The sequence below is a fragment of the Halichoerus grypus genome, chromosome 6, assembly GCF_964656455.1.
Source record: "Halichoerus grypus chromosome 6, mHalGry1.hap1.1, whole genome shotgun sequence".
Taxonomy (NCBI): domain Eukaryota; kingdom Metazoa; phylum Chordata; class Mammalia; order Carnivora; family Phocidae; genus Halichoerus; species Halichoerus grypus.
Genome location: NC_135717.1, coordinates 570,931 through 598,917, shown reverse-complemented (window position 1 = coordinate 598,917; position 27,987 = coordinate 570,931). Strand labels below are relative to the sequence as shown.

Here is a 27,987-nt window from a genome sequence, read left to right as displayed (position 1 = left end):
CCCCCCACACCATCTTCGACGGGGTCGGGCCTGCGCCGCACGCCGGGTCGTCTCCCAAAGCAAACCAGACACAAAGGACAGGGAAAGGGTGGTAGCGCAGCAAGGCCTGTGCTTTATTGTGGGTCAGTCTGAAGGTGCAGCCCAGCCGGCCCAGCCGCAGCCCCGGGCCAGCTCACGGGTGCCCGTGGGCCGCCATCGCCTCACCAACGGGAGCCCCGGGAGTGAGGGCCCGGGGTCAGGGCGTCTTCATGCAGGCCAGGCGGGCGGGGTCAGTCGAGCTCAATGGGGCTGCTGTCGTCCTGACTGTCCTCGCCCTCCTGCTCCGAGGCGCCCATGAGGCTGCTCAGAAGGTTCCCTGGAAGCAAACGCAGGGGCCGTCAGGGGCACGGCGGCTGCACGTGGTCAGCAACCCCTGCCCGGGGAACCCCACCTTCCATGGTGCCGTGTTCCCGGGGCCCCCCCGAGTCTCTGGGAACACTCAGCGTGACTGCAAGGCCCTGGCAGCCGGCGAAAGACCCCGAGGGCCCATCCGGGGGACACAGCACGGCAGCCTGACAGCCCTGGAGGATCGTCGGCAGAACCACGTCCCGGGGAGGTCACCGTCGAGCGGGCACACAGGTGCACATCACACGGGTACATCACAAAGAGGTCAGGACGCGTTCACATGCAGAAATGGTGACCACTGTCCCCCCCAGGGCTGCTACCACTGACATGTTTATTCAGAGAACAACGATTTGATGCAAACTCAGGAGATCAGAGAGTCCCCTGAAGCCAAACCACCATGGAAAGACAACGCTGTCTGGACAGACTCGGGCATGTGAAATCAGGTCCAACGAACAGGCCACCAGAAGCCCGGGTGCCGGAAGGGCCAAGTCTGAAGTTCTGGTGGGAAATGAACGGGCACCAAGCGTCAGGACACCCGCGGCGAGGCTTGAGGGCGGGATGTCACGCCCGAGAGACGCCAATCCACACAAAGCCCACCTCGGCTTCAGATGCACGCAGCCCCACCCAGGCCCGGATACGGCGGGAGTACCTTCCACGAGACAAATCCAGACACAAGTAGAAAGTCCAACTGTGTATAACAACTTTCAAAATCATCTCAGACAAAAGACCTTTCCACACAGCGTGGTTATGGCTCAAAGGACACACACGCCCAGCCAGGCCAACCCTGCGGGGCCCACGAGGCAGGGTGCCCACCTGGATTTGGGCAGTAGGGCGTGAGCAGCACCGCCAAGCTTTGTGGGACAAGCGCCCGCCTGAGCCTGTCACCTGGGGGCCACCTCAGCTCTGGCAGGAACACGGTGCAATCAGGGTGGGGGACACGTATCCCTTACGTAGATCAGCCACCTGTGATTCTGTGATGTCACTTCCAGAAGGAAGCTGAGGAAGGAAGCCTCGATGCTGCTTGGCCGCATGAGACCTCTCGACGGCAAGACCGGTTTAAGTACGTGCGGGTGAACGATGAACTCTATGAAGCAGCATCTACTCAAAAATCCCACCACATTCAGGCTCACAAAATCCACATTCAGATGAAGGACTAAACTGGCCGTTGGCTGGCGGAGGGAAGAAGTCCATACGAGACCGCGGGGAAGGCCACACCACGTTGCCAGGCTGGGCAGATGAGGGGCAGAGGCCTGGCCTCCAACACCCACCAAAACTAAACCATGAAGAAGTGGACCATCTGAACAGACTAGTAACAAGTAAGGAGACCGAATCCATCATCAAAAATTCCCAACAAAGAACAGCCCTGGCCCTGATGGCTTTCCTGGTGAATTCTACTCAACACTTAATAACCAACACCAATCCTTACCAAACTTTTCCAAAAGAATTGAGGGGGAGGGAGCGCTTCCTAACTCATCCGACGTGGCCAGCAGAACCCGAGATACTACGAGAAGATCACAGACCAGTATCCCTTGTGAACACAGAGGCCGACACCCTCAACAGACCACTGGAAAACAGGACTCGGCAGCACATTAAGGACGACGCACCACAACAAGCGGCTTTATTCGTGGAAAGCACAGAGGGCTCCCGTGAGGACCCGCCAGTCGTCAGCAGAACGAGGGGAAGCCCGCACGATCGTCTATCTCAACTGCTGCAGGAACAACATTTGACCAAACGCGACGCTCTCGTAAAAGCACTCAACAAGCCAGGAACAGGAGGGACTGCCCCCCCACAGTACCCGCCGTCTCTGAAAACCCCACGGCAACCGTAATCCTCGGTGGTGGAAGACTGCCAACTCCTCCTCGAGGAGGAGGAGGAGCAAGGGGAGGGTGCCTGCCCTCACCACCTCCAGTCCGCACGGCACTGGCAGCTCCGGCCGTAGCAACCAGGCACGAGGACGAGGGAAGAGGCATCTACAGTGGAGAGGAGGGAGCAAAATGATCTGTTTGCGTACGACATGGTCTTATATGCAGAAAACCCTACAGACTCCACAAAGGAGCTGTCAGAGTAAGTGAATTCAGCAAAGTGATGGGATACAAAGTCAGCACATGAAAATCAGTTGCGTTTCTTTACGCCAGCAATGAACAATCTGAAAAAGAAATTATAAAAACATTCCATTTACAACAGCACCAAAAAGAATAAAATACTTAGGCACTAACCTTAACCAGGGAGATGAAGGACTCACGAATGAAAACCACAGACCACCGGGGAAAGAGATTAAAGTCATAAATAAACGGAAGCGCTTCCCAAGCCTGTGGATGGAGGACTGGACACGCTGCAGAGAGCAGTGCCACCCACTGCCATCCACAGGCTCAATGCGGTCCCTGTCAAAATCCAATGTCTTGTTTGCAAGAAAAGCTCACCTAAAATGTATATGGAATTGCAATGGACCCAAACAGCCAAAATGATCTTGAAAAAGAACAAAACTGGAGGGATCACATTTCCTGATTTCAAAACTTGCTCCAGAGTGAGCACAGCAGTGTGGTGTGGGCGCACAGAGACCCACCGAACAGAACCCAGAGGCCAGAAATCAGCCCACATGCAGAGGGGTCAGACCAGCTGACAAGGGCTTCAAGGCCACTCGGGGGAGGGACAGTCTCTTCAGCCAATGATGCCAGGACACTGGGCGTCCTCGAAAAGAAGGACGCTGGACCCCTACACCTCACACCATGTAACAAAACCCTCTAAATGGATCAAGGACCTCAATGTAAACCTGAGAACAGCAGAACTCTTAGAAGACGACACGGGGCAAAAGCTTCACCGCACTGGGCCAGACGAGGACGTTATGGATGGGACACCAAAGGCATGAGCAGTGGAGGAGAGACACATATACTGGACTTCACGGAAATTTAAAATTCCGCGCATCAGAAGCACCTACAGAGAGAAAAGGCAGTGGAGTGTGGGGAGGGGTGAGCAGTCTGAGCACAGGGTTTTCAGGGCAGAAACCACTCTGTAGGACTCTCTAATGGTGGACACGTGTGTCTAAACCTGTACACGTATGACATCAGAAGTAACCCCAACGTAAACCATGAACTTCCGGTGTCCACGTAAGTTCATCAATTCTAACAAAGTCACCACTCTGACGGGGGCGCCAGTAACAGCTGTGGGGGGGCACGGACGGAAATGGATATTCTCCATACCTTCCTCTTTATCTTGCTGTGAAGCTAAAACTGCTTTATTTATTTTTTAAAAAATTTATTTACTTTAGAGAGAGTGCACACGAGCAGGGGGAGAGGCAGAGAATCCCAAGCAGACTCCATGCTGAGCGTGGAGTCCAACATGGAGTTCAATGTCAGGACCCTGAGATCATGACCTGAGCCGAAACCAAGAGCTGGATGCTCAACCGACTGCACCACTCAAACGCCCCACTGAAACTGCTTTTAAAAAATAGTCTTTAAAAAAAAAAAAAGAGGCAATCCACAGAATTGGAGAAAATGTTCAGGAATTTTATATCTGATGAGGGATTAGTATCCAGTATAGAGAAATCACCAACCTGATTCAAAAATAGGCACATGACTTGAATGGACACAGAGACATGCAGAGGACCAATAAGCACAAGAAAAGACGCTCAACATCACTAACCGTCAGGCGATGTGAGTCAGAGCCACGGTGAGACCCTCACACCCACTACTGAGGCACAGACAACAGCAAACGCGGGCGAGGACACGGAGAGACCGGAACCCTGTGCACGGCTGGCGGGATGGGAGACGGGGCTGCCGCTGTGGAAGGCAGTCTGGCAGCATCTCACAAGTTAAACCCAATTTCGACGTGACCCAGCAATCCCACCTCAGGGTATGTTACCCAAAGCACTGGATGCAGGGGCTCAAGCAGATGACATGCCCCCACGTTTACAGCAGCATTATGGGGTGCACCACAGAGGAATGGACGAACACAGTGTGGTCCGTCCACACCACAGGGTATGACCCGGCCTTCTAAAGGAAGGAACCACCCCTGCCCCCACGGGGACGAGCCAGACACGGAAGGACACGCACGGGGACCCCACTCCCACGAGGTCCCGGAGTCGTCAGACTCACGGACACAGAGGGTAGACGGCGGGGCTGGGGGAGCGAGTGGGGGTCCGTGCGTCACGGGGACAGGGTCTCCGTGTGCGGGATGGAACGTTCTGGAGGCGGACGGGGGGACGGTGCCCCTGAACTGGACACTGAGAAATGGTTAAACAGCAAATTTTGGGATATGTGTATTTTACCAGAATAAAGAAAGAAAAAATCCCCCTTGATTCTATGGCCAAAGGAGAGGGAAGCCCTAGGGCCAAGAGGACCCTCTCAGGCATGTTTGGGAATCTGCTGGAGAAGGACCTCGAGGCCAGCCAGAGACACGGAGCCTCGGGAGAGCGGCACCACACACCGGGCAGTGGGGACAGCTCCCCGGGGGAGGCCAGGGTGTGAGGCGGCCACGCCGGCTCTGCTCCCACCCCGCAGGCGCCCCCTGCTCCAGCCTTACCTAGCAAGCCCCCGTAGGAAGAAGTCTGCTTGGGCGGCACGCCGAAGAAGAGCTGTCCTATCCTGTCGAGGTACTGGAAGAGGAGGGGCGTGGGGTCACCGTGGAGCCAGAACACGCCCCATGCGCAAGACCTCCCCCCACGCTCCTTTCGGGGCCCGTCCCGTTCCCGTCCCGTTCCCGAGGGCCGCCCGGGGACGGAGGACTTCTCTTGCTCTCCGGCTGCTGCCCCAGCCTCTCACCTCGTTGTACATCGGGTCCCGCCGCAGGGACGGCTGGTACTGCTCACACAACACCGTGAATACGGTCAGTTTGCCTCTGAAACAGGAGAACAGCGGGCCCAACTCTGTTTCCACGCGAAAATCATGGAGAGCCGAACAAGAAAAGCACACGTGCAACCCCCCAAACACACATGGGAGACTCACCCGTCTACAGCCAACAGCAGAAACCAGATGAAGTTGAGCAGAGGCTGTACGAACGGAGGGCCGTTCTCGATGGACGGGTGCTTCTGTGTGTACGTCGTGAACACCACCGACGCGCTGCTTTTGTTTTTTAAACAGAGAAACCTGGAAGCAACACCCTAGTAAGTGGGCGACTGATGCAGAACACAGCGCCATTTCTGCAGGTGCTCAGCTGAGCACGGCACACGGGACGCCTCGGGGGCACAGAAAGCCGTCCCGTCCCACAGCTCCGGCAAACTGAGGACCCGCCAGGCCAGGCTCGGTGCTCAGACAAGCTGCCCCCCGTGAGCAGGGCACCTCCTGACTACCACAGGTGACGGGTGAAGAGATGAAGCTTCGGAAGGTGACAGTGTCCAAGGGCAGCAGAGCTCGGACACTGCGGGGAGTTGTCGCGACTACAGCCTGTCTGCACCTGTCAGGCCCCTGCCTACATGAGCAGTCAGCCCAGGGGTCTGTGGGAACGAGGCCGCAGGCCCCGGGTGCTGTGCCGGGCGGGGGACAGGCTCTTCTCTGCCCCAGGGGGGCGTCTCCACAGCTGGACTATCTGCACTGGGGGCCTCCACCTTGTTAAGCTATAGGGAGGGACCGATGGGAAGGCGTCTGGTGGTTGCACATGATCCCGTCTGGCCCAGGGACTCTGCGCACCATACACCCCACAGCCCGGGGCAGAGAGCGCTGGGGTCTAAGAGACGTCTGTCTGTGGGTTGCAGAGCGCGGAAGCTCCGAGGTGCTGTCGAGTGCATACAGTGAGCGTTCTGTGACCCCAACCCCTTCAAATTCCTAAGACATTTCCTATCCCAATGCCCGGCCACCAAACTGGTGTGTGTCTGCGGGAGGAGCACATGCGGGAGACGCCCGGAGCTCGGGCGGGCGGGGCGGGCAGCTGACCCCTCCCGTGTGCCGTGCACGCCAGCACCACCCAGGCCTGCTGCGGGCACGGACGGGGAGGAGGAAACGGGGAGGAGGAAACGGGGGGGGGGGGAAGGAAACGGGGAGGAGGAAGCGGGGAGGCGGAACTGGGGAGGAGGAAGCGGGGAGGCGGAAGCGGGCAGGCGGAACTGGGGAGGAGGAAGCGGGGAGGCGGAAGCGGGCAGGCGGAAGCGGGGAGGCGGAACTGGGGAGGAGGAAGCGGGGAGGCGGAAGCGGGCAGGCGGAAGTGGGGAGGCGGAACTGGGGAGGAGGAAGCGGGGAGGCGGAACTGGGGAGGAGGAAGCGGGGAGGCGGAAGCGGGCAGGCGGAAGCGGGGAGGCGGAACTGGGGAGGAGGAAGCGGGGAGGCGGAAGCGGGCAGGCGGAAGCGGGGAGGCGGAACTGGGGAGGAGGAAGCGGGGAGGGGGAAGCGGGGAGGGGGAAGCGGGGAGGGGGAAGCGGGGAGGCGGAAGCGGGCAGGTGGAAGCGGGCAGGCGGAAGCGGGGAGGCGGAACTGGGGAGGAGGAAGCGGGGAGGCGGAAGCGGGGAGGCGGAAGCCGGGAGGCGGAAGCCGGGAGGCGGAAGCGGGGAGGCCTGACGGGGCGGGCCGGACGCTCCAGACGTCCGGGAAGCCAGGCGCAGCCTTGGGAACGCTTGAGAAGCACGTGCGGTCCCCGTTCCAGGACACCTGGCAGAATCTATTAAATACACACGCCCTATAAGAAACAGCGGCCTGACGCTAAGGAAGCCAGAAACCTAGGAGGTGCCGTGAGAAAGCAGACACTGGGGAGCCCCCCAGAACACGCCTGCAGAGCGGAGGGACGGCGTGCCGGCGAGGTGTGCGGCAGGCGCGGGGGCACGGCCCGAGCGGGGTACGTACTGGAGCACGGCCTGGGCCACGAACATGTCCACCTCGCTGCGGAAGCCCCTGGAGGTCGAGTACTCCACCAGCATGTGCGCGCAGCCTTCGCCGTCCGCAGAGTGCAGGAAGTGGTACCGGGACTCACAATAGTTCTGCTCTACGGAGGGAAGGGGGACACTGACGCGCGTGCACGCGCCGCCCCCACCCCCGCCCGCACACGGGCTCCCCGCGCGTCCAGGTCCGCCACGCAGGAAGCTCCCGGGCTAACAGCTCCACACGGCCGCTCTGCTCCAACACTCAGCGTTTGTTTTTTAAAAAAATGACCCAAATCCCAATCTTCTCCACATCAGTAAGTGACTCAGGCTGTAAACCTACTGTCCCCACTCTACCTGCTCCCCCCGCCCCCTCCCCACTGAGGACTCAACACCCCAGCCCCCCCTTCCGGCTGCCACAGCTAAGTGGGTGTGCTCAGCATCCGACAGAGCACAGGACGCCCAGGGCGGCAGCTGTGCCGAGGCAGAGACCCAGCCTAGGCCGAGCCACCCCCCAGACCACCTCCCCACACCCTGGCCCGTCTCCCGGAGCAAACGGGATCACTGCTCACCAGCCACCTGCTTCCCACGCCTTTCCAGGGCTCAGGCCCCGGCCTCTGCTGCCTGCCACCTTCTACTGGGCACACCAGCTCTCAGGGCCCCGCGTGCCGCCTTCAGGAATGCACAACAATTTGGAGTCAGCATTTCTTTGCGTACCTGTGCGGTCTCTCCTCTCTCCCTCAGACCCCCTAGAATAAGCTTTTGGTTTTAGAGCATCCTATGAGAAGAGAAATTGGGCAAAACGACACCCACGTGCTCAGCCACACCCAGGCGCAGCTCGGGCATACTGTGGGCCCGGTTCCAGACCACCACAACAAAGCAAGTTCTGCGACAAAGCAGGTCAAACTTTCTGGCTTCCCAGTGCACATAAAAGCTATGCTGACCACACCGTAGTCTGTTAAGTGCGCGGCAGCGTTATGTCTATAAACGCCTCAAGTAAGAAATGCTTGACGGCTAAGAAATGCTAACATCACCTGAGCTTTCAGGGAGTCATAGTCTTTTTTTGCTGGTGGAGGGTCTGCCTCGTCATCGATGGCTGCTGACTGATCAGGGTGGTGGCTGCTGAAGGTTGGGGTGGCCATGCCAAGTTCTTAAAATCAGACAGCACTGACGTTTGCGGCACTGATAGACGCTTCCTTTCATGAGGGACTTCTCTGTAGCGTGGGATGCTGTTGGATAGCATTCTACCCACAGGAGAACTTCTTTCAGCCTGGGAGTCAGTCGTCTGACACCCCACTGCTGCTTTATCAGCTCAGCTCGTATGATCCTCTGAATTCTTTGTGGTCACTTCAACAGTCGTCACAACATCTTCACCGGGAGTGGATCCCATCTCAAGAAACCAGTTTATTTGCTCCTCCATAAGACGCAGATCCTCGTCCGTTCAAGTGTGAGATGGCAGCAGTTCGGTCCCACGTTCAGGCTCCACTGCTGATTCTAGTTCTCGTGCCGTTTCCACCACATCTGCAGTGACTTCCTCCATGGAGTCTTGAACCCCTCAAACTCGTCCATGAGGGTTGGAATCAATGTCTATCAAACTGCTGTCACTACTGATATTTTGACCTCTTCCTATAAATTATGGATGTTCTCAGTGACATCTAGAACGATGAATCCTTCCTGGAAAGTTTTCAATGGACTTTTCCCAGAACCATCAGAGGAATCACTATCTATGGCGGCGATAGCCTTACGGAGTGTATTTGTTAAATAATAAGACCTGGAGGTTGAAATGACTCCTTGATCCTTGGGCTGCAGAATGGATGTTGTGTCAGGCATGAAAACATTTATCTTGCTGCTCATCTCCATCAGGGCTCTTGGGTGACCAGGTGCATTGTCAGCAAGCGGTACTATTTTGAAAGGGATCTTTTTTCTGAGCAGTAGGTCTCGACAGTGGGCTTGTTGTTCAGTAAAGCATGTTGTAAATAGATTCACTGTCATCCAGGCTTTGTTGTTGCATTTATACAGGACAGGCAGAGTAGATTTAGCCTAATTCTTAAGGGCCCTAAGATTTTCAGAATGGTGAATGAGCATTGGCTTCAACTTAACGTTACCAGCTGTATTAGCCCCTAACAAGAGAATCAGCTTGTCCTTTGAAGCTTTGAAGCCAGGCACTGACTTCTCTCTAGGTACATAAGTCCTGGAAGCCCTAGACGGCATCTTCTTCTATCAGGCTGTTCCATCGTCACTGAAAATCTGTCGAGTGCAGACACCTTCAGTTAGGTATCAGCTAGACCTTCAGGGTCACTTGCTGCAGCTTCTAGGTCACCGTGCACTTTTAGGTTATGGCGAATACCTCTTCCCTAAAACCTCACGAACCAGCCTCTCCTAGCTTCAAACCCTCGTTCTGCAGCCTCCTCACCTCCTTCAGCCTTCATGGAACTGAGGAGAGTCAAGGCCTCGCTCTGGATCAGGCTTTGCCTTGAGGGAATTTTGTGGCTGATCTTCTATCCTGACCACTCAAACTGTCTCCGTATCAGCAATAAGGCTGTTTCGCTTTCCCTTCATTCATGTGTCACTGGACTAACCCTTGTCCCGTCCTTCAGGAGCGGGTGCTTTGCGTTCACTACTTGCTGTTTGGTACAAGAGGCCTGGCTTTCAGCCTACCTCAGCTTTGGACAAGCCATCCTCACTGAGCTGAACCATCTTTAGTGTGTTATTTAAAATGAGAGACGTGGAACTCTTCCTTTCACTCGGACAGAGGCCACTGTAGGGTCATGAACTGGCCCAATTTCAATACCGTTGGGTCTCAGGAAACACGGAGGCCGGAAGAAGGGAGAGACGTGGGACGGGCTGGTTGGTAGAGCAGTCAGCATACACACATTTATCGGTGAAATCCACCCTCTTCCATGAACGCAGCTCCTGGCGCCCCAAAACCAGGACAGTATCAGAGACCACGGTCACAGACCACCGTAACAAGTTATAATGAAAAAGCCTGCGTTGTTGCTAGAACGACCGACCGTGACGCGGGGACACCAAGTGAACAAGTGCGGTTGGCAACGTGGCGCCAGCAAGCTTGCTCAAGGCAGGGCCGCCACAAACCCTGACTTTGTAAAACGTGCGCAACCGAACGAGGGACGCCTGAATAACGGACCACCACACGCAGCGAACACGCCCAGAGGCCGAGCTGCGGCTGGCAAACCGACGTGGCGGCAGGTGGCTCCGCCCCCATCGGGGGACACACCTCCCCGGAGGTCCCTGCCTGGGCCTGCCCCAGGCACCACAGCTCGGCAGACATCCCTAAGCACAGCCTCCAGACACCGTGGCCGCTGCGGAGCAGGCCAGGACGTGGAATCCGCGCTCCTCTACTTGGGGTTTGTGCCTCAAGCACTACGTGTAACTGCGGTCTCTTGAATTTTAAAACCGTCCCGTTAAACATGCACGCCTTAGAGGGGCTCTCAGCCAGCCAGGGCTCTGAGGGACTCTGGAAGCCTCAGTTCTGCTTCTCTGCCAGACACTGGGTCGTGCCCCATTTTCCTCCTGGCGTCTCCCCACACGCCCACAAACACAGGCCGGGCGTCACGGTGCCGAATCAACGCCCGCCGGCCACAGAGGGCTGTCGCAGGCGCTGCCGTCCCCCTCACGGGCAGGCTCAGCGCCCCTGGGAGACAAGGCGGGAGGCCAGGGCACCCCCGCCAGGCTGGCGAGTGCAGATGGCCCCCCACCGAGCTAGCGAACACACACTAGTGTCCTGTGGGCGGGACAGACAGACAGAAAATACACGGGGACCGTGCCAGTTGGGCAGGCCAGGGCGGCGGGCCGAGGCCAAGTCCGGAGGAGCAAGGCGCCCACGGGAAACGTGCGCCAGCAGAGGAGGGAGCCCACGATGGCGAGGCCTCGGCCTCGAGGTGTCAGCTGCTCGTTCTCGGGCCCCACATGCTTCTTGGATAGGGGTGGGGGAGGGACTCCACTGCACCCTCCAAGGAGCGTTTCCTTGACTGTCCGACCTTTGAATTGACATCTGACCGTTCTCTCGTCATGTCCCTCCGGGGTGAGGGTAGGGCTGGCGTGCCAGCACGCAGGGAATGGAGAAACCTCCCGCCTCGTGGGTCACAGCGGGTGGGGACACACAGTGGAGTGAGCACCACTGCCCCCAGATGCTCACACGGCTGGCTTCCCAGCATGAACAAGCGCGGGGCTCATGGCGGGTGCCCACAAGCAGGAACGCGCCCTGGGCCCGCTGCCTGTGGAGGAGACAGACCCGTCTGTCTGACCACTTGCCGCCTGCCGCACGCAGGCTGTTTCCAGGAGGAGCTCGCCGTCACAGACATTGCTGGGGGAAGGCTGCCCCCAAGTGAAGGCACCTGCCCACCATCACCTCCCTTCACCTACCCCCTGCCCAGCCGTACCCCCACGAAGGCTGATGCACTGTGAACGAGCCGCCTGCAAGGTGCTCACCACGTAGGAGACAGCTCTTCAAATTCTCCTGAACAAATGCTGTTCAGGGCACCCAACCAAATGCCTTTTCCTGTGCCTGAGAGCAGACTCAGAGCTCAGGATGGGAACCACACCCAGGAACTACCAGGATCCCCCCTTCGTGGACTGAACAGTCCCCACAAATGCTTATTCAGAAGCTGAGATAAATGTGAAGAAAACACAGAGCAGGGTGCCACCAGAGGGCCGGTCTGGGGAGGATGTCCCAGAAAGGAGGCTGGTGGGGTACGGTCAAGGCCCACGGGCAGGAAGGGCCCGGCCGGTGGAGAGCAAAATCTCCCCTCCTTACCTCCTGTGGCCCACGAGCTCACCTGATTAAAGCGGCTAACACAAATACAAGCCGCGTGGGGCATAAGAAGGGACAGCTGTCCCCGGGCCGGCTCGCACCCGCCCCTGAGAGCTGCTGTCTGCACAGGTGCCCCCGGCCTACCTTTCCAGAGGGTGAGGGCCAGCAGCTGGTGGAGCCGGGGGTGGCCCAGCTTCCCAGATCCTCCACTGGACCACTTCAGGGCTCGAGACACAAAAGCCACTCGTTCTGGAGAATTTGGGTCCATCAAACTGAACAGTTTGGCCAGATTTTCTAGAACAACACAAACACAGACTCTTACCCAAAGAAACACGCTACTGCTCAGCTCTGTATGCGGTATCTTACAGAAGTTCACTAAAACAATTACTTCACTTCAAAACCCGGAAATTGGCATGCCGGGGTGTCCTCATCATGCATCCTCCCACCCCCAGGCCCCAGGCCCCCCCCAACCGACCTCTCAGCTGCAGAGCCAGCAGCCACATGCTCTTTTGTGGCCTCATGGCTCAGCCTTTGTCGGGGAGCTGGGTGGGAGGGTGGGCTCTAGCAGGGAGCTGGCCCGCAGAGGAGCAAGACCTGGGCAGGTAGGGAGGTAACACGCTGGGGTGCAGAGGCCGGGAGCAGGCCCCTCCTCCATTCTTCTGGCTGGGCAGCTCCTAAGAAGGACCTCCCCCATTGCACATTTAGCACATGGGGCAGGCTGGCAAGCCAGGTCTCTCGGACAAACCAGAGGCCCCCATCTGCCACAGAGTGTGCGCAGGGGTGTCACATTCCACATGAGAAGGTACCTCACGCACAGTAATAAAGCCTCACCCAGCAGCTCATCGGCCACCTCGACTTCTGCCTTCTCCAGCGACTCTAAGACCAGCATGGACAAGTCCGCGGCACTATTTTGCTATAAAACATGGAAGTGAGTAAAAATCACAAAAACAGCTTGTTCTCAGAAGCCACGGCAAAGCTGGACGGCCACTCTGGATTCCAGCTAGCAACGCACAGTGGACCGAAGCTAAGGACGCTCCTCTGAGCCCAGCGCTCACTCGGCAGTGCGGCCTGAAGGACCAAGACCCCAGCTGCACGTGCACCAGCTCTCTCAGTGCCCCGGGACACGAGGACACTCGCCTGGCTGTGGCCAGTGCCAACAACACGGCCTCTCCCTGGACGGTCCTTTTCCACCCCGCAGACCCCAAGCAGGGAAGGGGACAAGGCCCCTGCGTACTTGGCCGTGGCTGAAGAACAGCAGCGCCCCTGAGCACATGAGTTCCCGCGCCTCCGTGTGCTTGCTCTGTGACATGTATCTGTGAGAGAGAGAGCAGAGCCCCAGTCAGGTCCAGTTAGGCAGATGCTCCACCACACACATCCTCCAGAGTCTGACATACCTGTTGATGATGTTCACCCAGCCCAATGGCTACAGTTTGGAGATTAAATGCTAAAGATAAAACGTTTGCGCCAACGTGAAAGCTTCATAAAGCAAACAATCCCGTACACGGGCACGCAGGCGCACAGGCCTCCTACCAAAGATGGAGTGGAGCTGTGTTCTGTTTCCTGAGGCCCACCACCTCACCCGGCGGTCACAGCACCCTGCCCCCCTCGGAGTCTGTCCAGACTCCACGCTGGGGTGCTCCATGGCCCACGTCCCCCTGGTACACACGGAGTCCCTGCTGTCAGCAGCTCGGACCTCAGGGGACAAGCAGACCTGTGCCCCACAACGGAGAGCAGCGCCCGCAGGGGATGTCGTCTGAGCCTAAACAGGCCTGGAGCAGCTCAAGGGTTTCAGCAGGACCCAGAGAAAGGCTGGCTGACTTCCACCTTGAAGCACAGGCCTGCCCCGGTGGTAGGAGCTGCGTGGGGGACAGAGCGGCACACTGGGGTCCATCAGAGAACCAAGGGTCAAGGCTGTGCTCAGGGGTTGGGACAGCGGGAGCTCCAGGACAGAGACTCACAGGTGGGGGACACACACACACACACACACACACGCAGCACCCACTGTGATGTCACTGCGGTCCCCACCCCCTCCCTGTGCTCTCCTCTTACCCCGCCCCCCAAGGGCCCCTCCACCCCTCTGGCCTGACTCACTTTCCCACTTTGAGCATATTTCTCAGTTTCCTGAACTGCAGAGACAGAAACACAGAGCGGCCAGAGCCCAGCAACTAACTCAACACAAACAACGGGAGGATGGTCCGTCTGCAACAGACCAAGTTCAGCGAAGCACAGCTGGGTCGGAGAGAAAGTGAACAGCAGGAAGCCGCTTCCCAAAGCACACGCGGAGCGAAGCACAGGTGCTGCCGGATGCTCCATTCACTGGCTGGAATTTAACTCCATGATCATCAGAAAAGAAACACAACCAGTCAAGTCTGTGGCTCCCAGTTAAGACACAACCAATTAAAGATACTGAAGCAGCAGCACGGAGGTGCTACCGAGACAGGCAAACACCAAACACACGCACCTGGGAGCCTGTCTGCAGCTCACCCGGACCAACGGGTCAGGTGGGAATGCGAGCGCTTGGCTGTTCAATTAACCACAGAAAAGGTATTTTCTTCAAAAAGGTTCCACAACCAGACAACCCCCCAGAAGAACACAAGCCCATCAGAGTCACACACGGGAACCCAGCTGGCCCAGACACGGCCCCAACAGAAGACCCCATCTGCTGGGTAGGGGGGTGGGGCTGGAGACAAGAACCTGCACCCCAAGAAAGAAAACCACCGCCAGCCTGCAGGTCATGTGCACAGCCCGTGGTTTCTGCAGCAGCGCTTTTGAGAGCCCTCTCTCTCTCTCCTTCGCACACGCACGCACACAGCCTACTCCCACACCAACCCTGCTCATCCCAGTCTGGTCCTGCCAGGAGCCGCCCTGCACATGACCTGGGGCCAGCACTGCCACGGACTGTTCTGGAAAGACAAGTATTCGGAGGCACACCACCTCATGCTGCCATTTCCATGGACGTATAGGCACTTATCCTAAGTGACAATCTTGCCAGCATGCTGCTACTGACAAAAGACAGGACAGAACTCTGGACTCCTCCGTCTGATGCACAGCAAGAGACCACCTCTCAGAACACCAGATAAAAGAAGTTGCTAACAAGCAGGTGACAGCAAATCCCTGGGGTAACAGGGCCTGCTTTCAAGCACCCGCCTGGGGGCCCGGGGGGGGCGGGGCAAAGCGCCCCGTCCAACACTCTTCCCATCCAGGTGAAATCACCTGTTGCAGATCAAGGAAAGCCGAAAACAAACAGCGAAAGGCAACCCTGAGAAATGAACGTGCTTCTTTCTGCAGAACTCAGGGAATGGAAAGGAATTTATTATCTGGGTCCAAGGCTCCGGGGGGCTGAGAGCAGATGGAGCAAGAACCCTCCAGCCCGGCACCATCCATGCAACCCCAACGGCAGGGTACCTGCTCGGCCCACCTTGTGGGCACATGCTGGTGTCATCTGCCAGCCAACAACTGACTGCAGGGGGAGCAGAGGGAGAAGCAGACTCCCCACGGGGCTCGATCCCAGGACCCCAGGATCATGACCTGAGCCAAAGGCAGACGCTTAACCAAGTGAGCCACCCAGGCGCCCCTGTAAGTTTTTCTTTTAAAAAATTTTTCTTCATTTAAGAGGCAAAACCACACAAATCTCAGAAAGGCCCCTGAGGGGGAGGCAGGCTGGCTGGAGAGGCCCTCCCGGGAGGTGACAATCCTAATACTGGGCCAAGGGGCCCTCTGGCCATCCCACAAAACAGCCATGGGAGCCAGAAAGGGGGTGGAGGATGACCGAGCACCAATAAACCAACAGGCCTGGAAAGCGGATTCCCTCCTCGTCCTGGCAGAGAAAGATCTGAAGACACTGGGTGGCCACCCACTGGCACCAGCACCACTGAATGGTCAGAGCCTCCCGCTGTGCCACCAGGCCTCAAGTACTGCCCACACCCGAGGCACACGCAAGGGGTCAGTCTGACCCACCGCACCGCCCGACTGCGTGCCCCCTTCTCCTTCAACTGCTGGGAAACACAATTAAAACAGTGCAATCTGGGGGCACCTGGGTGGCTTGGTGAGTTAAGCTTCTCTCTTCAGCTCAGGTCCTGATCTCAGGGTCGTGGGACTGAGACCCCTGCTCAGCAGGGAGTCTGCTTCTTCCTCCCCCCTCTGCCCCTTCCCCTGTTCGTGCTCTCGGGCGTGCACAGGCTCTCTCTCAAATAAATAGAATGTTAAAACAAACAAACAAACAAACAGCAATTTGGTGAATGTATCCCAACAGGTGAGTAGGTAACAAGCTGTGGTCCATCCACACCACAGAACACCACTCGGCAACAGAAATGAACTAATACTTCACGCGTGGGTAAATCTCCAAATAATCATGCTGTGTAAACTCAAGATGTACAAAAAGAGGATATGATTCCACCTACAAAACATTCTAGAAAATGCAAATCAACCTATGGGCTGCAGAGAGCAGTGGCTGCCTGGGGCAAGGGGTGTGAGAGATGGATTCTGAGAACAGAGAAAGAACCTTTGCGGTGAATTTTCGGTGATGGATGTTCTCCGTATCTTGACTGGGGGTAGTTTCATGGGAACATACGTGCCAAAATGCATCAAACTGCACCTTTCACGTAAACACTTAAATCTGGACACATATATTGACTTACAGAAAGAACAAGAACCTAGTATAACCCAGTGAATCAGACTCGTCCAGGAGCCGCACACCCAGGAGGGTCTCAACGGGGCTGAAATCACAGGTCTGCAGGGACGGTACCCTGGGAGTCAGGGACAACTCCAGGCTAGTTCAGCCAGGCCTTATGGATGGCCACGAATGCCACCATTAACTCTGTCCCCAGTGGGGCCCATGGCAGATGATTTATTTTTCCCAACTCCCGAGCGGTGTAGGTGCACCCCAGATGCCCCATGAGGAAGCCAAGGCTGGTCTTAGGTCACACAGCACAGGTGGAATCCGAAGCCAAGTCAAGCCTGGGGCGGTGGAGAGCCTGCTTTCCATCACCACCCCCAAACACAGGCAGAGAGACTTGCCTCTTCACAGCTCATCCCACAGGGCAAAACTGTCTCAAAAAAGAAACATTGTTTATTTTTGGGAAGATCCAGTTTTGCTGATTAATCAGCGGGGAAATATCTACATAGTAATCCAGAGAACAGCAAGCACCCGGGCCAATCTGGAGCGCTGGAAAAGCTCCCCTCACGCGGACTTCTGGCTGGTGAAGCTGCCAGGCGGAGGAGGCCTACGCCCAGCTGTGCTCACTCCTACCCGGGCTTCCTCCAAGCCGCGGAGCCCGAGCATGGCCGGAACAGGACCTGAGAGTCCCCGGAGACGCTGATCCATCTCGTCACTTACAGACAATATCAAAGTCTAGGCCTGAATGGCGAAAAGGCCCGCCCCAACGGCCCTTCAGTACCCTCCACAACAGTTCGGGCAGAAAAGGCCTTCCACGGACCGGACTAAACCCCTACACCTGTCGTTCAGGCCTATCCCATCCCAGCGAACCCCCCCACTGCTCCGCCCGGACCGTCCAGGATCGCCGAGCGCCCCCCACACGCGACGACGACTCAGATCACAGCAGCAGCGTGTCACAGCACAGCTCCCGTGACCGCGCAGCCCACGCGGGGACCGCCGCAGGCCACACACCTGCCGACGCGCCAGAGCCGCACGAAAAAGGCACCTTTGACTTCAGCGCGCCCCGCGGCAGTCCCCCCCCGGCACGCGCAGTGAGCTCCCCAGCGCCCCTAGCCCCCGGGACTCGCCGCCGGGCCCCCAGCATCCCCCCAACCCTCAGGTCTCGCCGCGCTGCCGGGGCCCCCCGCGTTCCTCCAACCCCCGACCGCGCGGGTGCAGGCGCGGCGCCGGGCTCACGGACACGGCTGCTCCGGCGCGAGCCGCGGGGCCGCGGGGCAGGAGCACGTTTCACCCGCACGACCGGACCGCCGGGGGCCGCAGACCCCGGGGCTCGGTGCAGGCGAGGCCGCGGATGGGCGACGCCAGGTCGGGGCCCGGGGAGGGGGGAGAGGGTCGGGCAGAGGAGGCCGGGCAGGAGACGCCGGGCTGGGGTAGGGGTAGGGGCAGGGGCAGGGGCCGGGTCCGGCGTCCTCCATCCTCCGCCTCCCGGCCGCCCGCCTGCTCCGACCGCCGCGGCGACAGGCAGCAGCGCGAGCCAACGGGGACGCGGGGCGGCGCGGCGCGGCCAATGGGAGGCGGCCGGAGGCGGGGCGCCGGGCTCGGCGGAAAGCCCTGGAAGGCGGCGGCCGCAGCACCGCGGCTACCTGAAGAAGAGGGTCCGGTACATTTGGTGCGCCTCGTAGTAGTCGCCCTTCTCGACGCTGGCGCGTAGCTTGCCCTCCACGCGCTGGACCCCGCCGCGGTTCCGGGCGCCGTTCCGGGCGCTCTCCTGCTCGGCCATCGCCGCCGCCGCCATCGGGCCGGCGCTCCGCGCAGGGCTGACGCTGTCGCAGGCGCGGTCGGCAGCGCCTCTCGGCTTCCGTCCCGGCGGACGCCCTCTACGGTGGCCCGCGAGGAGCCGCGCGCAGCTGGAGGCGGGCGCACCGGCGGGCGGCCACGTGACCGCGGGGCGGGGCCGCAGACCCTGCGGAGGGCGGCCACGTGACCGGGGGCGGGACCGCGGAGCCTGCGTTGGGCGGCTTCGCGGCCGCGGGGCGGAACCGCGGTGGGCGCCCACGTGACCGTGGGGGGCACGCTGACGCTACAATGGCGACGGCACGTGACGGCAGAGCGCGGGGGCTGGGCCTACCCGGCACGAGTGCGCCCGGGCGGCTGGCCCGAGGCTTGGCAACCACCAGTTCAGCGGTCGTTGGGATGCCGAGATTTTGAAATAAAAGCCATGTTTTCATGCTTTCTGCCGCAGGCCGCCCTGGGGAGGTGAGGGTGACTAAAGCCGGGTCCTGTTTGGCCGGGTTTGGGGACCAAAGAGAGGTCCAAGTCCGGGTGACAAGTCATTGCTCGAGAACGAGCAGTCGTTGGCTCGCTTGGACACAGAACCGCCTCTTAACGCGGAGCTGGAGGTCTAGGGGGAGACGGGGACAAGAACGAGCACAGGGACAGGGATGGGGACAGCGGACGGGTTCCGGGCACGGGGACTGGGATGGGGGCAGCGGACGGGTTCCGGGCACGGGGACAGGGATGGGGGCAGCGGACGGGTTCCGGGCACGGGGACAGGGATGGGGGCAGCGGACGGGTTCCGGGCACGGGGACTGGGATGGGGGCAGCGGACGGGTTCCGGGCACGGGGACAGGGATGAGGGCAGCGGACGGGTTCCGGGCACGGGGACAGCGATGCGGGCAGCGGACGGGTTCCGGGCACGGGGACAGGGATGAGGGCAGCGGACGGGTTCCGGGCACGGGGACAGGGATGGGGGCAGCGGACGGGTTCCGGGCACGGGGACAGGGATGGGGGCAGCGGACGGGTTCCGGGCACGGGACTGGGATGGGGGCAGCGGACGGGTTCCGGGCACGGGGACTGGGATGGGGGCAGCGGACGGGTTCCGGGCACGGGGACAGGGATGCGGGCAGCGGACGGGTTCCGGGCACGGGGACTGGGATGAGGGCAGCGGACGGGTTCCGGGCACGGGGACAGGGATGCGGGCAGCGGACGGGTTCCGGGCACGGGGACAGGGATGGGGGCAGCGGACGGGTTCCGGGCACGGGGACAGGGATGCGGGCAGCGGACGGGTTCCGGGCACGGGGACAGGGATGGGGGCAGCGGACGGGTTCCGGGCACGGGGACAGGGATGGGGGCAGCGGACGGGTTCCGGGCACGGGGACAGGGATGGGGGCAGCGGACGGGTTCCGGGCACGGGGACTGGGATGGGGGCAGCGGACGGGTTCCGGGCACGGGGACAGGGATGGGGGCAGCGGACGGGTTCCGGGCACGGGGACAGGGATGGGGGCAGCGGACGGGTTCCGGGCACGGGGACAGGGATGAGGGCAGCGGACGGGTTCCGGGCACGGGGGCAGGGATGGGGGCAGCGGACGGGTTCTGGGCACGGGGACAGGGATGAGGCAGTGGACCGGTTCTGGGCACGAGGACAGGGCCTGGGGAGGAAGCACAACTTAAGCCATTTTTCCATTTGAAGGTCCCCTGGATTTCGGGGTCAGCCAACTCCAGACTCCCAAGGGTATGGAGTACAGAGTGTTCCTTCTTTGCACACCTACTGTTTGTATACGGAAAAATTCAAACAAATGTCCATCCACTGGGGACTGGTTCAAACTAAAGAGTATATCCATGCAAACAACAGTAGAGCTGTTTTTTAACAAGTTCTTTATGGATAGGCAATCTCCAAGATCTGTTTCATAACCGAAACAAGGGAGACACGAAACAGTACATTGAGTCCGCCATCATTTGTGTGAACAGCGGTGAAGTATACGCACATTTTTGCTAGTGGGCAGAGGGGTTTACAGAAGGATAAAAACAACATGGGAATGCTGGTTGCCCCTGAAAATCCACGGTCAGGGAGGCACAAGCATGGCCGGCCCTGGGCTGTCCTCGCCTCCACGGTCCCTTCCGGACTCTCAGCCCTCGTGCTGCCCCCGCTGCAGCTCCTGAAGGAGAGGTGCTTCGTCCTTGCTCACCAGTGAATCTTAGCTCAGCATGCCACACACAGTGGGCACTCAATAAATGTTTACTCAACGTGCCAACCCTGGGGTAGGCTTGAAAGTGAGCTTCTGTCCCGCACCTGCCTTCTGGAGCAGACACCCTGATGACACGGGTGTTCCTTTGAGATCAAGCACCTGCTGACCTGGAACCTCAGAGGGCAGAGGCAGCAGGAATACGAAACGCACTGGTCCCGCCCCCACACCCTCAGGGGCAGGAACAAGGCAAACTGAGGAAAGAAATAGACCGTTTATTCTTCACTGGAAACATCACATGCACTTTTAAAAATTTAAACTCTTTATTTAAACATTTCAATAGCATCTTATCAATTTGGTGGCAGCAAAAGAAGCACTACCAAAGACAAGTATTTTGAAAAGCATTTACAAAAATACCGTGCACAAAGTCCTATTCTGCATCTTTAAAAATAAATATTCAAAATATTTCCACCCAACTCCCAAATTGTTTTATATAGGAAATTTTGATTTATATATTTATCCTGTAATATCGGAAACATGTGTATACATTTTATCCAACTTAACTGCATAGGCATTATTTAGTTCCAATTCTAAGAGTGAAAAAATGCTACTTTATGTAGTCGAGGACAGTTGTGCAGTACACATAAAACCCCAGTCAGCACCATCACTTTCTGTTTCTGAAAATACAGTGTTTATGAGAACACCGAAAGACTGTCTTAACCCAATAAAACTTAAATAATTTTTAAAACATCTGTAACACTTTAAGTGCCTTGCAAATATCTCATTTATAAAGTCTGCTCAGTAAAATAGTCTAAATATTAAATATTAATTATAAACAAAACGAGTCTCCTAGGAATTGAGAATGGCCAACAGTCGTAGTAAGAGGCAAATCCCAACTAGAGCCAGGAAGAAAGTGCCGCCGTAAGAAAAATTATAAACCTACAACGTAATGGTGAATTTGCCACACTGGACAGTCTCCTTGGAGAACCATCAGTAGAGTAAAAACTGAAGATTCTGAAAGACTGGCAGCACATTAGTGTTCAACTTTGCAGCAAAATTTAAAACACAACCTGATGACATCCCCTAAGGTTGGATTTCTGGGATCCTACGGACACTGTGAGGTCCAACTCCAGGGTGGCCCCAAGGGGCGGAGCCTCGCTGAGACCTGAGCACTCCGTTCAGGCGTTGGCTGAGATCCAGACCACCACCCCCTTTCAAATCAGACCCACTTCAAGCCCACGACAAAACGAATCGCCCTGGATCCTGAACAGAAACAACACACCCAGGCCTGACTGTAAAAGTCTTTCTCAGAAGCAAGAGCAAATGAAGTAGAGGAACAGTTATTTCCCCACCTGGGAACTTATATTAACTACTGGTGCTGAAGAAAGGAGAAACCCTCTCCTAAAGGAAAGGAGTTCAGAACTCTGAAATTTGGTGGCATTGTTTTTCCCTGAAAGAAACGTGCGCTGGATGGAACAGATGAAATAGGTCTGCCCCCAAAGTCCTGTAGAAGGGCCAGTGAAAGGCTAAATATCAAAGCTTCAAGAACACTTTGACCTGTAGCTTCACTTACTTTGTTCCTGATGTCGAGAGAATACAAGTATCAAGAGCTTTATGTTCAAAACAAACCCCCTAACAACCACATGTTCCAGTGGATTCCCAGAGATGGGCTGTGGCCAGCGGATCTCAGGGAAGCCAGGCATTCGACATGCAGTGTTTCCTGTGGACAGAAGAGTGAGCGGGGCATCAGCTCCCACTGGCAGTTTATTTAGGGGTGACGTCCTCCCGATGCTCCAGGTGCCCTGGTTCAGGAAGGGCTCCAGTGTTTGACGCTGTCCCCGTATATACAAAATGTACAAGAACCATAGGAGGGTCTCTACTTGACAGGCTCTCCATGAACCCTGAACCGATAGAGACACGTGTACTCAGGATGGCCCCAGTTGGAGAGAATCCGAAGCTCCACTATCTGGAAAGTTCTGTCAGGTTTTTTCTGAAATCGAAAGGGAAGGGGTCACACTTAATTCACAACACCCCAGGCCCAATCACTTCCCCAACTCTGACATATTTGACAGGAAGCAGCCACGTCGGAAATTAGGTCTTAGTGTGAACTCTGTCATCTATCGCAGGACACAGAGCTCAGGCAAAATGGAACTCCTCACAAGCCACGGATGTACTATGAGTGTAACAGGACGCCTGTGTGCAGAGCAAAACATACACTACAAAGGCTCATTTGGGAAGAGCTGGGAAGCTCAGATTCCACTTTTCTCAGGGGCTAACGCCCACATACACCCCTGGGCAGCTTTGTCCTGCCCACCCGACAGGAGGAACCCATGGGCCCCTGGGAGCCATGCAAGTCCTCACCAGAACGTGGAACATCTGGAGTGATTCCCCTTCTTGATCATACATAAACTGTCCCAGAAGCTGCCCTTCCTCTTGGTATTCATTTTCTAATCCCTGAAACCAAAACCAGATAGTCATTAAGTACTGGAAAAAAACACTGCATTAATTAGGGTTGCTTCCCCTCGACATAATCTGGGAGGATGAAAGCATTAATAAGGCCTTCCTGTTAAACGCTTGGCACTTTGTTAAGGACGTCACACCATCCACGACAACCCCTCGGGACAGCTGTTATTCCTCCCGTCACACAAGATAGAACCACACTGCAGCCGGCAAGCTAACGAGACACAGGACTGACTGCCCAACTGCACAGAGCACTCTGTCACCCATGTGGCCCACGGTGCCCTCAAGGCTCCAGAGTGGAACCCCAGGGTTCCTGATGAGCCCGGGAAAAGGACAATAGGCCACCTTGCACAGAGAGCAGACGGGGGTGCCAGGGGCTGGTGTGCCATGGGTACAGAGTCTCCGTCTGGGAAGATGAGCGAGTTCTATGAAGGACAGCTGTGCCAATGTGCCAAAGTCCAGGGAACTGCATACTTCAGACAGGGAAGGGGGTGACTCTGGTGTGTGTTTTGCCACAAGAAGGAAGTCACCAGCAGGAAATAGAGGTGACTGTTGGAGTGTGTCGTCATGGGGAAGGATTGCTCGGTGTGGGATGCATGGAAGCAACAACGGGCATGGGCACACGTGGCCAAACGCAGCATCGGGACCAACACTGGGAAGTGCGTCTGTACATGACACATGACTAACATTTCTGCAGAAAGCACTCAGTTATGCATAAGGAAACTAAGATCCCAAAAGATAAATGAATAAAAACATGACAAACCTACCAAAAAAAAAAAAAAGGAAAGTGCATGTGAAATGCACAGCAACGTAGATGAAATATGCTGTTTTCACCTGTCAAGTTAGCGGAGATGAGAACAAGAGGGCGCAGGGAGGTCAGTGCTGGTAACCCGCCCACAGCAATGGGTCAGTGGCCCTGCAGACACTCACACCCCGTCCGCCCCCTCTGCCCCCTCTGCGGTGAGGCGTGCAGGGCCGTGAGCGTCTGGTCTAAGGGAGTGAGGAGAGCTGGTGTCACAGCGGCAAACTGGAGAGGTACATCCAGGTTTAGCTACAAAATGGTATTTTATGCTATTTAAAAATGTGTGCAAAGAGTTAATTGCCATCAGGGGCGCCTGGGTGGCTCAGTCGGTTAAGGGTCTGCCTGCAGCTCAGGCAGGGTCCTGGGATCAAGCCCCACATCGGGCTCCCTGCTCAGCGGGGAGTCTGCGTCTCCCTCTCCCTCTGTCCCTCCCCCCACTCTCTCTCTCTCACTCAAATCTTTTTTTTTTTTAGATTGTATTTATTTACTTGACAGAGAGAGACACAGCGAGAGAGGGAACACAAGCAGGGGGAGTGGGAGAGGGAGAAGCAGGCTTCCCGCTGAGCAGGGAGCCCGATGTGGGGCTCGATCCCAGGACCCTGGGATCATGACCTGAGCCGAAGGCAGACGCTTAACTGACTGAGCCACCCAGGCGCCCCTCTCTCACTCAAATCTTAAAAAAAAAAAAAAAAAGTTAATTGCCATCAAAAAATATCTATGGGAAATTTGTTTTTTTAAGGCACGAAACAAAATTTTATGAACTGTGTTGTCTCGACTGTATTTTTTTACAGGGAGAAAGGAGAGAGCAGAAAATGCCGCAGCGTGCAACGGGAATCCTGAGTGCTCTTTTTCCAACTTGCGTGTTGGAAGTGTCCTGTCAATTCGGCAGGAGACAGTTGTCACAGCTGCCTTCACAGCCCAACGGCCACACGTTCTCTGGAAACCGAACTCTCCAGGCCCACAGGCTGGGTGGCAGAGAACACAGTCCCTACAAGCTGCCCTCCCCAGGAAAGGACTGGGTGGCGCCCTCGGCATCTCATCTGCTTAGAGCACTGAAGGGCTGAGGGGAGGACAGGAGCCAGCAACACCAGGAACAGCCTCTTCTGAGGGGCTCATCTTTGGGCAAGTCCCAGAGTGGGAGGAGGAGGAGGAGGAGAACTGGGACCCGGCTCACTCACATAGACTGCGAAGTCCTTGGGAGCACTGGTGATGTTGCCCGTGGGCGACAACGTCTTTGGTATGTGCTCCAGAGTGAAGGTGGTTGGGCGGATCTTCATGGACAGCCTCACCACAAGGTACCCCTGGGAGCCTCTGAATGCCCAGCAGTTACCTGGATGTATGTCAGGCTAGGGAAGAGGCAAAAGACAATGACTTAATCCATCTGATTAATGTAGAGGCTGGGCCATTGACCCCTGGCACAGTGAGAACTCCATGTGTAACTTCTGACTCCCCACACACTTAACCACTAGCAGCCACCAGAAGCCTCACCAATCACGTGAAGTCGATCAACACACGGTTTATACGGGTGTGATCTGCTGTATTCTTACAATGAAATAAGCTGGAGAAAAGAAATTATTATTAAGGAAATCATAAGGAAGAGGAAACACACAGTTCCAGCATTGCATTTACAAACACACACCTGCCAAGCGAACGTGCGCAGCTCAAACCCCCGTGAAGTCGGTCAACTGTAGTGAAACAAGCTCTTGAAAATGTGTCTGACGTTTTAAAACTTAAAATACAGAAACACAAAGAGAAAACACTACTAACACTGAAATAGAAACAAAAGACTTTTTACAAAATAAAAAACCATAAGCAAAAATCAAACGACAAACTGGGGAAAGGCATTTGCAACTTAAGCCCCAGAGGGTGGCTGTCTCCAGTACGGGAGTGAGCCTCCCGACAGTTACAACAACCAGCACCTTCAACAAAAATGGGCGAGGCAAACACGTTTTTAAAAAAAGTAAATTTAAATGGTCCTCAAACATGGGAAAAGATGCTCCACCTTACATAATAACAAGAGAAATACACACTTAAACCACAGGTGTTATCCTTTCTCACCGAAAAGATCAACAATAACGGAAGAGCCGGTGGAACCACGCACACTAACTGCTGGTCAGTACGTACAACGTACCCCCTTCAAGGAGTGTCGTTTCGCAAAATCCGTAAGAGCTCCTTACGCATCAACCCTCTGACCCAGCAATTCCCTGCCGTGCCTAAGATACACTGGCAAAAATACAAAATTGACAGGCGTGAGGATATTTTGTTGGGAGAGGACTTTTAATAGCAAAAGAGGAGCTATCATGCCTACTGACAAGGGCCTTAGCTGAACGCGCTGTGCTGACCAGAAGACGCCAAGCGCATGAGTCAAGTGCATGGCGCGCAGCCGCCCGTGAGGTGGAACGGGAGGGGTAGGGGCAGGGGTGTGGTGATCCCTCCACCATGTGCTTATGCTTGGACTCATTCTTGCTGTACCCTTTTTGTTCTTGATCTACGCATCCTTTCTGCCTGCCCTGTGAAAATGATCTGGGCCCTCAAGGATTATGCTCTGTCCCCACACGGCACTGCAGGGACACTGCAGGTCCCTTTGGCACCCCTCTGGGTGCTGTTGACAGCAAAGTGCCTCTAGGAGTCCCCTGCCTGGGAACAGCTTCCCCAGCACCATGGAGGCTGGGCTTCGCGTGTGTTCCAGGGGGTGGCACGATTCAGTGAGCCCTGGCTGTGCCCTCTACAAAAAGGTAGGGCCCTGGGAGGGCGGGGGGACACTATCTCAGGTGTGTCCCCCCCCCAACCCCGGCTTAGTCACGGAAGTAGGAGCGGATCCTGTGTCTGCCGTTGCCAGATTCTATAAAAATTGTCTTTACTTCTAAAAAGGCAATCACCTATTCCTCCAATCTCATTACAGGTAACAGTTTCTCCTATTCCTCCCTCCCAGTTCCAGTTCCTGTGGGAATTCTCCTGACAAAGCATTCCCTCGCTCACATACATCTAACATCTGAAGTGCCAGCTACTTCCAGACCACCGGATCCAGCTGGCTAACGGGCACAATGCCGTGTCAGTGTGGTATCGCGGGGACGTCGAGAACATCAAGCCCTCTGCGCTGTCCGAGGCAGCCAAGGCAACGCCTGAGGGATCCTGTGAGCGGCCACAAACTGGTGCCGGGGGAGCGACGGTGCCCCAACAGACGGCCGGGTACGCCTGGCAGGGGCTCAGGCCTGCAGGGAAGCTGCCCACACACACCCATCACCAGCCGGGCTCCCAAGGATGACAGAAGGACCACCACAGCATCAGGGCATGGAAATCTTAAGTTACTGATACTTCATGGTCAGATTAGTTTGTGAATTAGTTCGTGAATTCTTGTTTTGAAGAAAAGGACTTCTTCAAAGAAGTAACACAAGGCAGCACTTTACAAGAGGAAACAAACATGGGACGATTTAAATTCTTCCTCCTCAGTCTCGGTGACCAACTGTGTAACACAAGCCAGGCACAAGCGGCCGTGCACCCCAAGAGCAGCCCACGGAGGCTCTGGAGAGAGAGCGTGAAGCCCTGTCAGCTGGTGCGTGCTGTGTGCGGCGCACGGCGGTGCAGGGGAGGGGTCTCCACCCGCTCTGCCTCCTCACGGACCACGAAGCACCACCTTGTCTCACAAGGGAACACCCTCGGCCGTCACCTGGGCTGCAACAGGGCACCAGCGGCTCGCGCTGCAGGGATGACCCAGAGGGACAAGGGCACGATGCACAGCCCAAGTGAGGGCACCAGAGGTCCCCCTCTGGGGCGGTGCTGGGGTGTCGCTCTGTGCGAACCCATGGAGCTGAGCCCTTGGGTCGGCACCCTTCCTTAGGGACGTACGTGATGCTGCAGTAAAAGCGGCCACAACGCGGCTCCTGGCTCCTACCAGGGTCACGGTTGGGGTGGGGGGACCCAGATCAGGACTCACCTGGATCACGACGCGCGGGGACTGGGAGAAGTACCAGAGCGGGATCCCAAACAGGCTGATGAGCGCGGTCTTGGTCTCGTACGTCTCAGAACAGCGCGTGCTCAGGATGCTCCCACCTTAAAGCAGAGTTCAGAGCTGCCTCAGAGTCTGCAATGATCCCATTGGGAAGGAGTCTCCTTTTCTGGCAGGGATTCACTGGAAGGGGCGAACATTCTCAAGCTTTTAACTTCTACAAAGAACAGTCCAGGCTCATGTTGACCTTTTCCAAGTTCGGGGTTAAA

The 27,987-nt window shown here is 56.9% G+C and overlaps 2 protein-coding genes across 15 annotated transcripts in view; both read right to left on the bottom strand.

The window, feature by feature from the left end:
* Positions 1-84: 84 nt before the first annotated feature.
* On the bottom strand, positions 85-18,432 carry GET4 (guided entry of tail-anchored proteins factor 4). 5 transcript variants are annotated; one of them, XM_078074206.1, is made up of 10 exons: positions 18,192-18,432; positions 13,168-13,246; positions 12,765-12,846; positions 12,078-12,227; positions 7,149-7,287; positions 5,325-5,465; positions 5,142-5,217; positions 4,903-4,975; positions 4,024-4,133; positions 85-355 (listed from the first exon to the last, which is right to left on the bottom strand). In XM_078074206.1, the coding sequence occupies exons 1-9, from the start codon at positions 18,341-18,343 to the stop codon at positions 4,069-4,071; spliced, it is 957 nt and encodes a 318-aa protein (XP_077930332.1). In that variant the 5' UTR covers positions 18,344-18,432; the 3' UTR covers positions 85-355; positions 4,024-4,068. The 5 variants fall into 5 exon arrangements, with proteins under 5 accessions (XP_077930332.1, XP_077930335.1, XP_035961479.1 ...); XM_078074209.1 differs by lacking the exons at positions 4,024-4,133; positions 18,192-18,432 and adding exons at positions 13,328-13,356; positions 13,464-13,630; XM_036105586.2 differs by lacking the exon at positions 4,024-4,133 and having other exon boundaries at positions 18,192-18,430.
* A 2,333-nt stretch (positions 18,433-20,765) lies between these two features.
* The window catches only part of SUN1 (Sad1 and UNC84 domain containing 1), a 53,975-nt gene continuing 46,753 nt past the window's right edge, over positions 20,766-27,987 (bottom strand). For all 10 annotated transcript variants that reach the window (XM_078074196.1, XM_078074198.1, XM_078074195.1 and 7 more), the window contains 4 exons: positions 27,707-27,822; positions 24,951-25,118; positions 22,872-22,964; positions 20,766-22,500 (listed from right to left, as the gene is read on the bottom strand). In XM_078074196.1, coding sequence (XP_077930322.1) covers positions 22,387-22,500; positions 22,872-22,964; positions 24,951-25,118; positions 27,707-27,822 — 491 coding nt within the window. In that variant the 3' untranslated portion in view covers positions 20,766-22,386. The remainder of the gene's footprint in view (positions 22,501-22,871; positions 22,965-24,950; positions 25,119-27,706; positions 27,823-27,987) is intronic.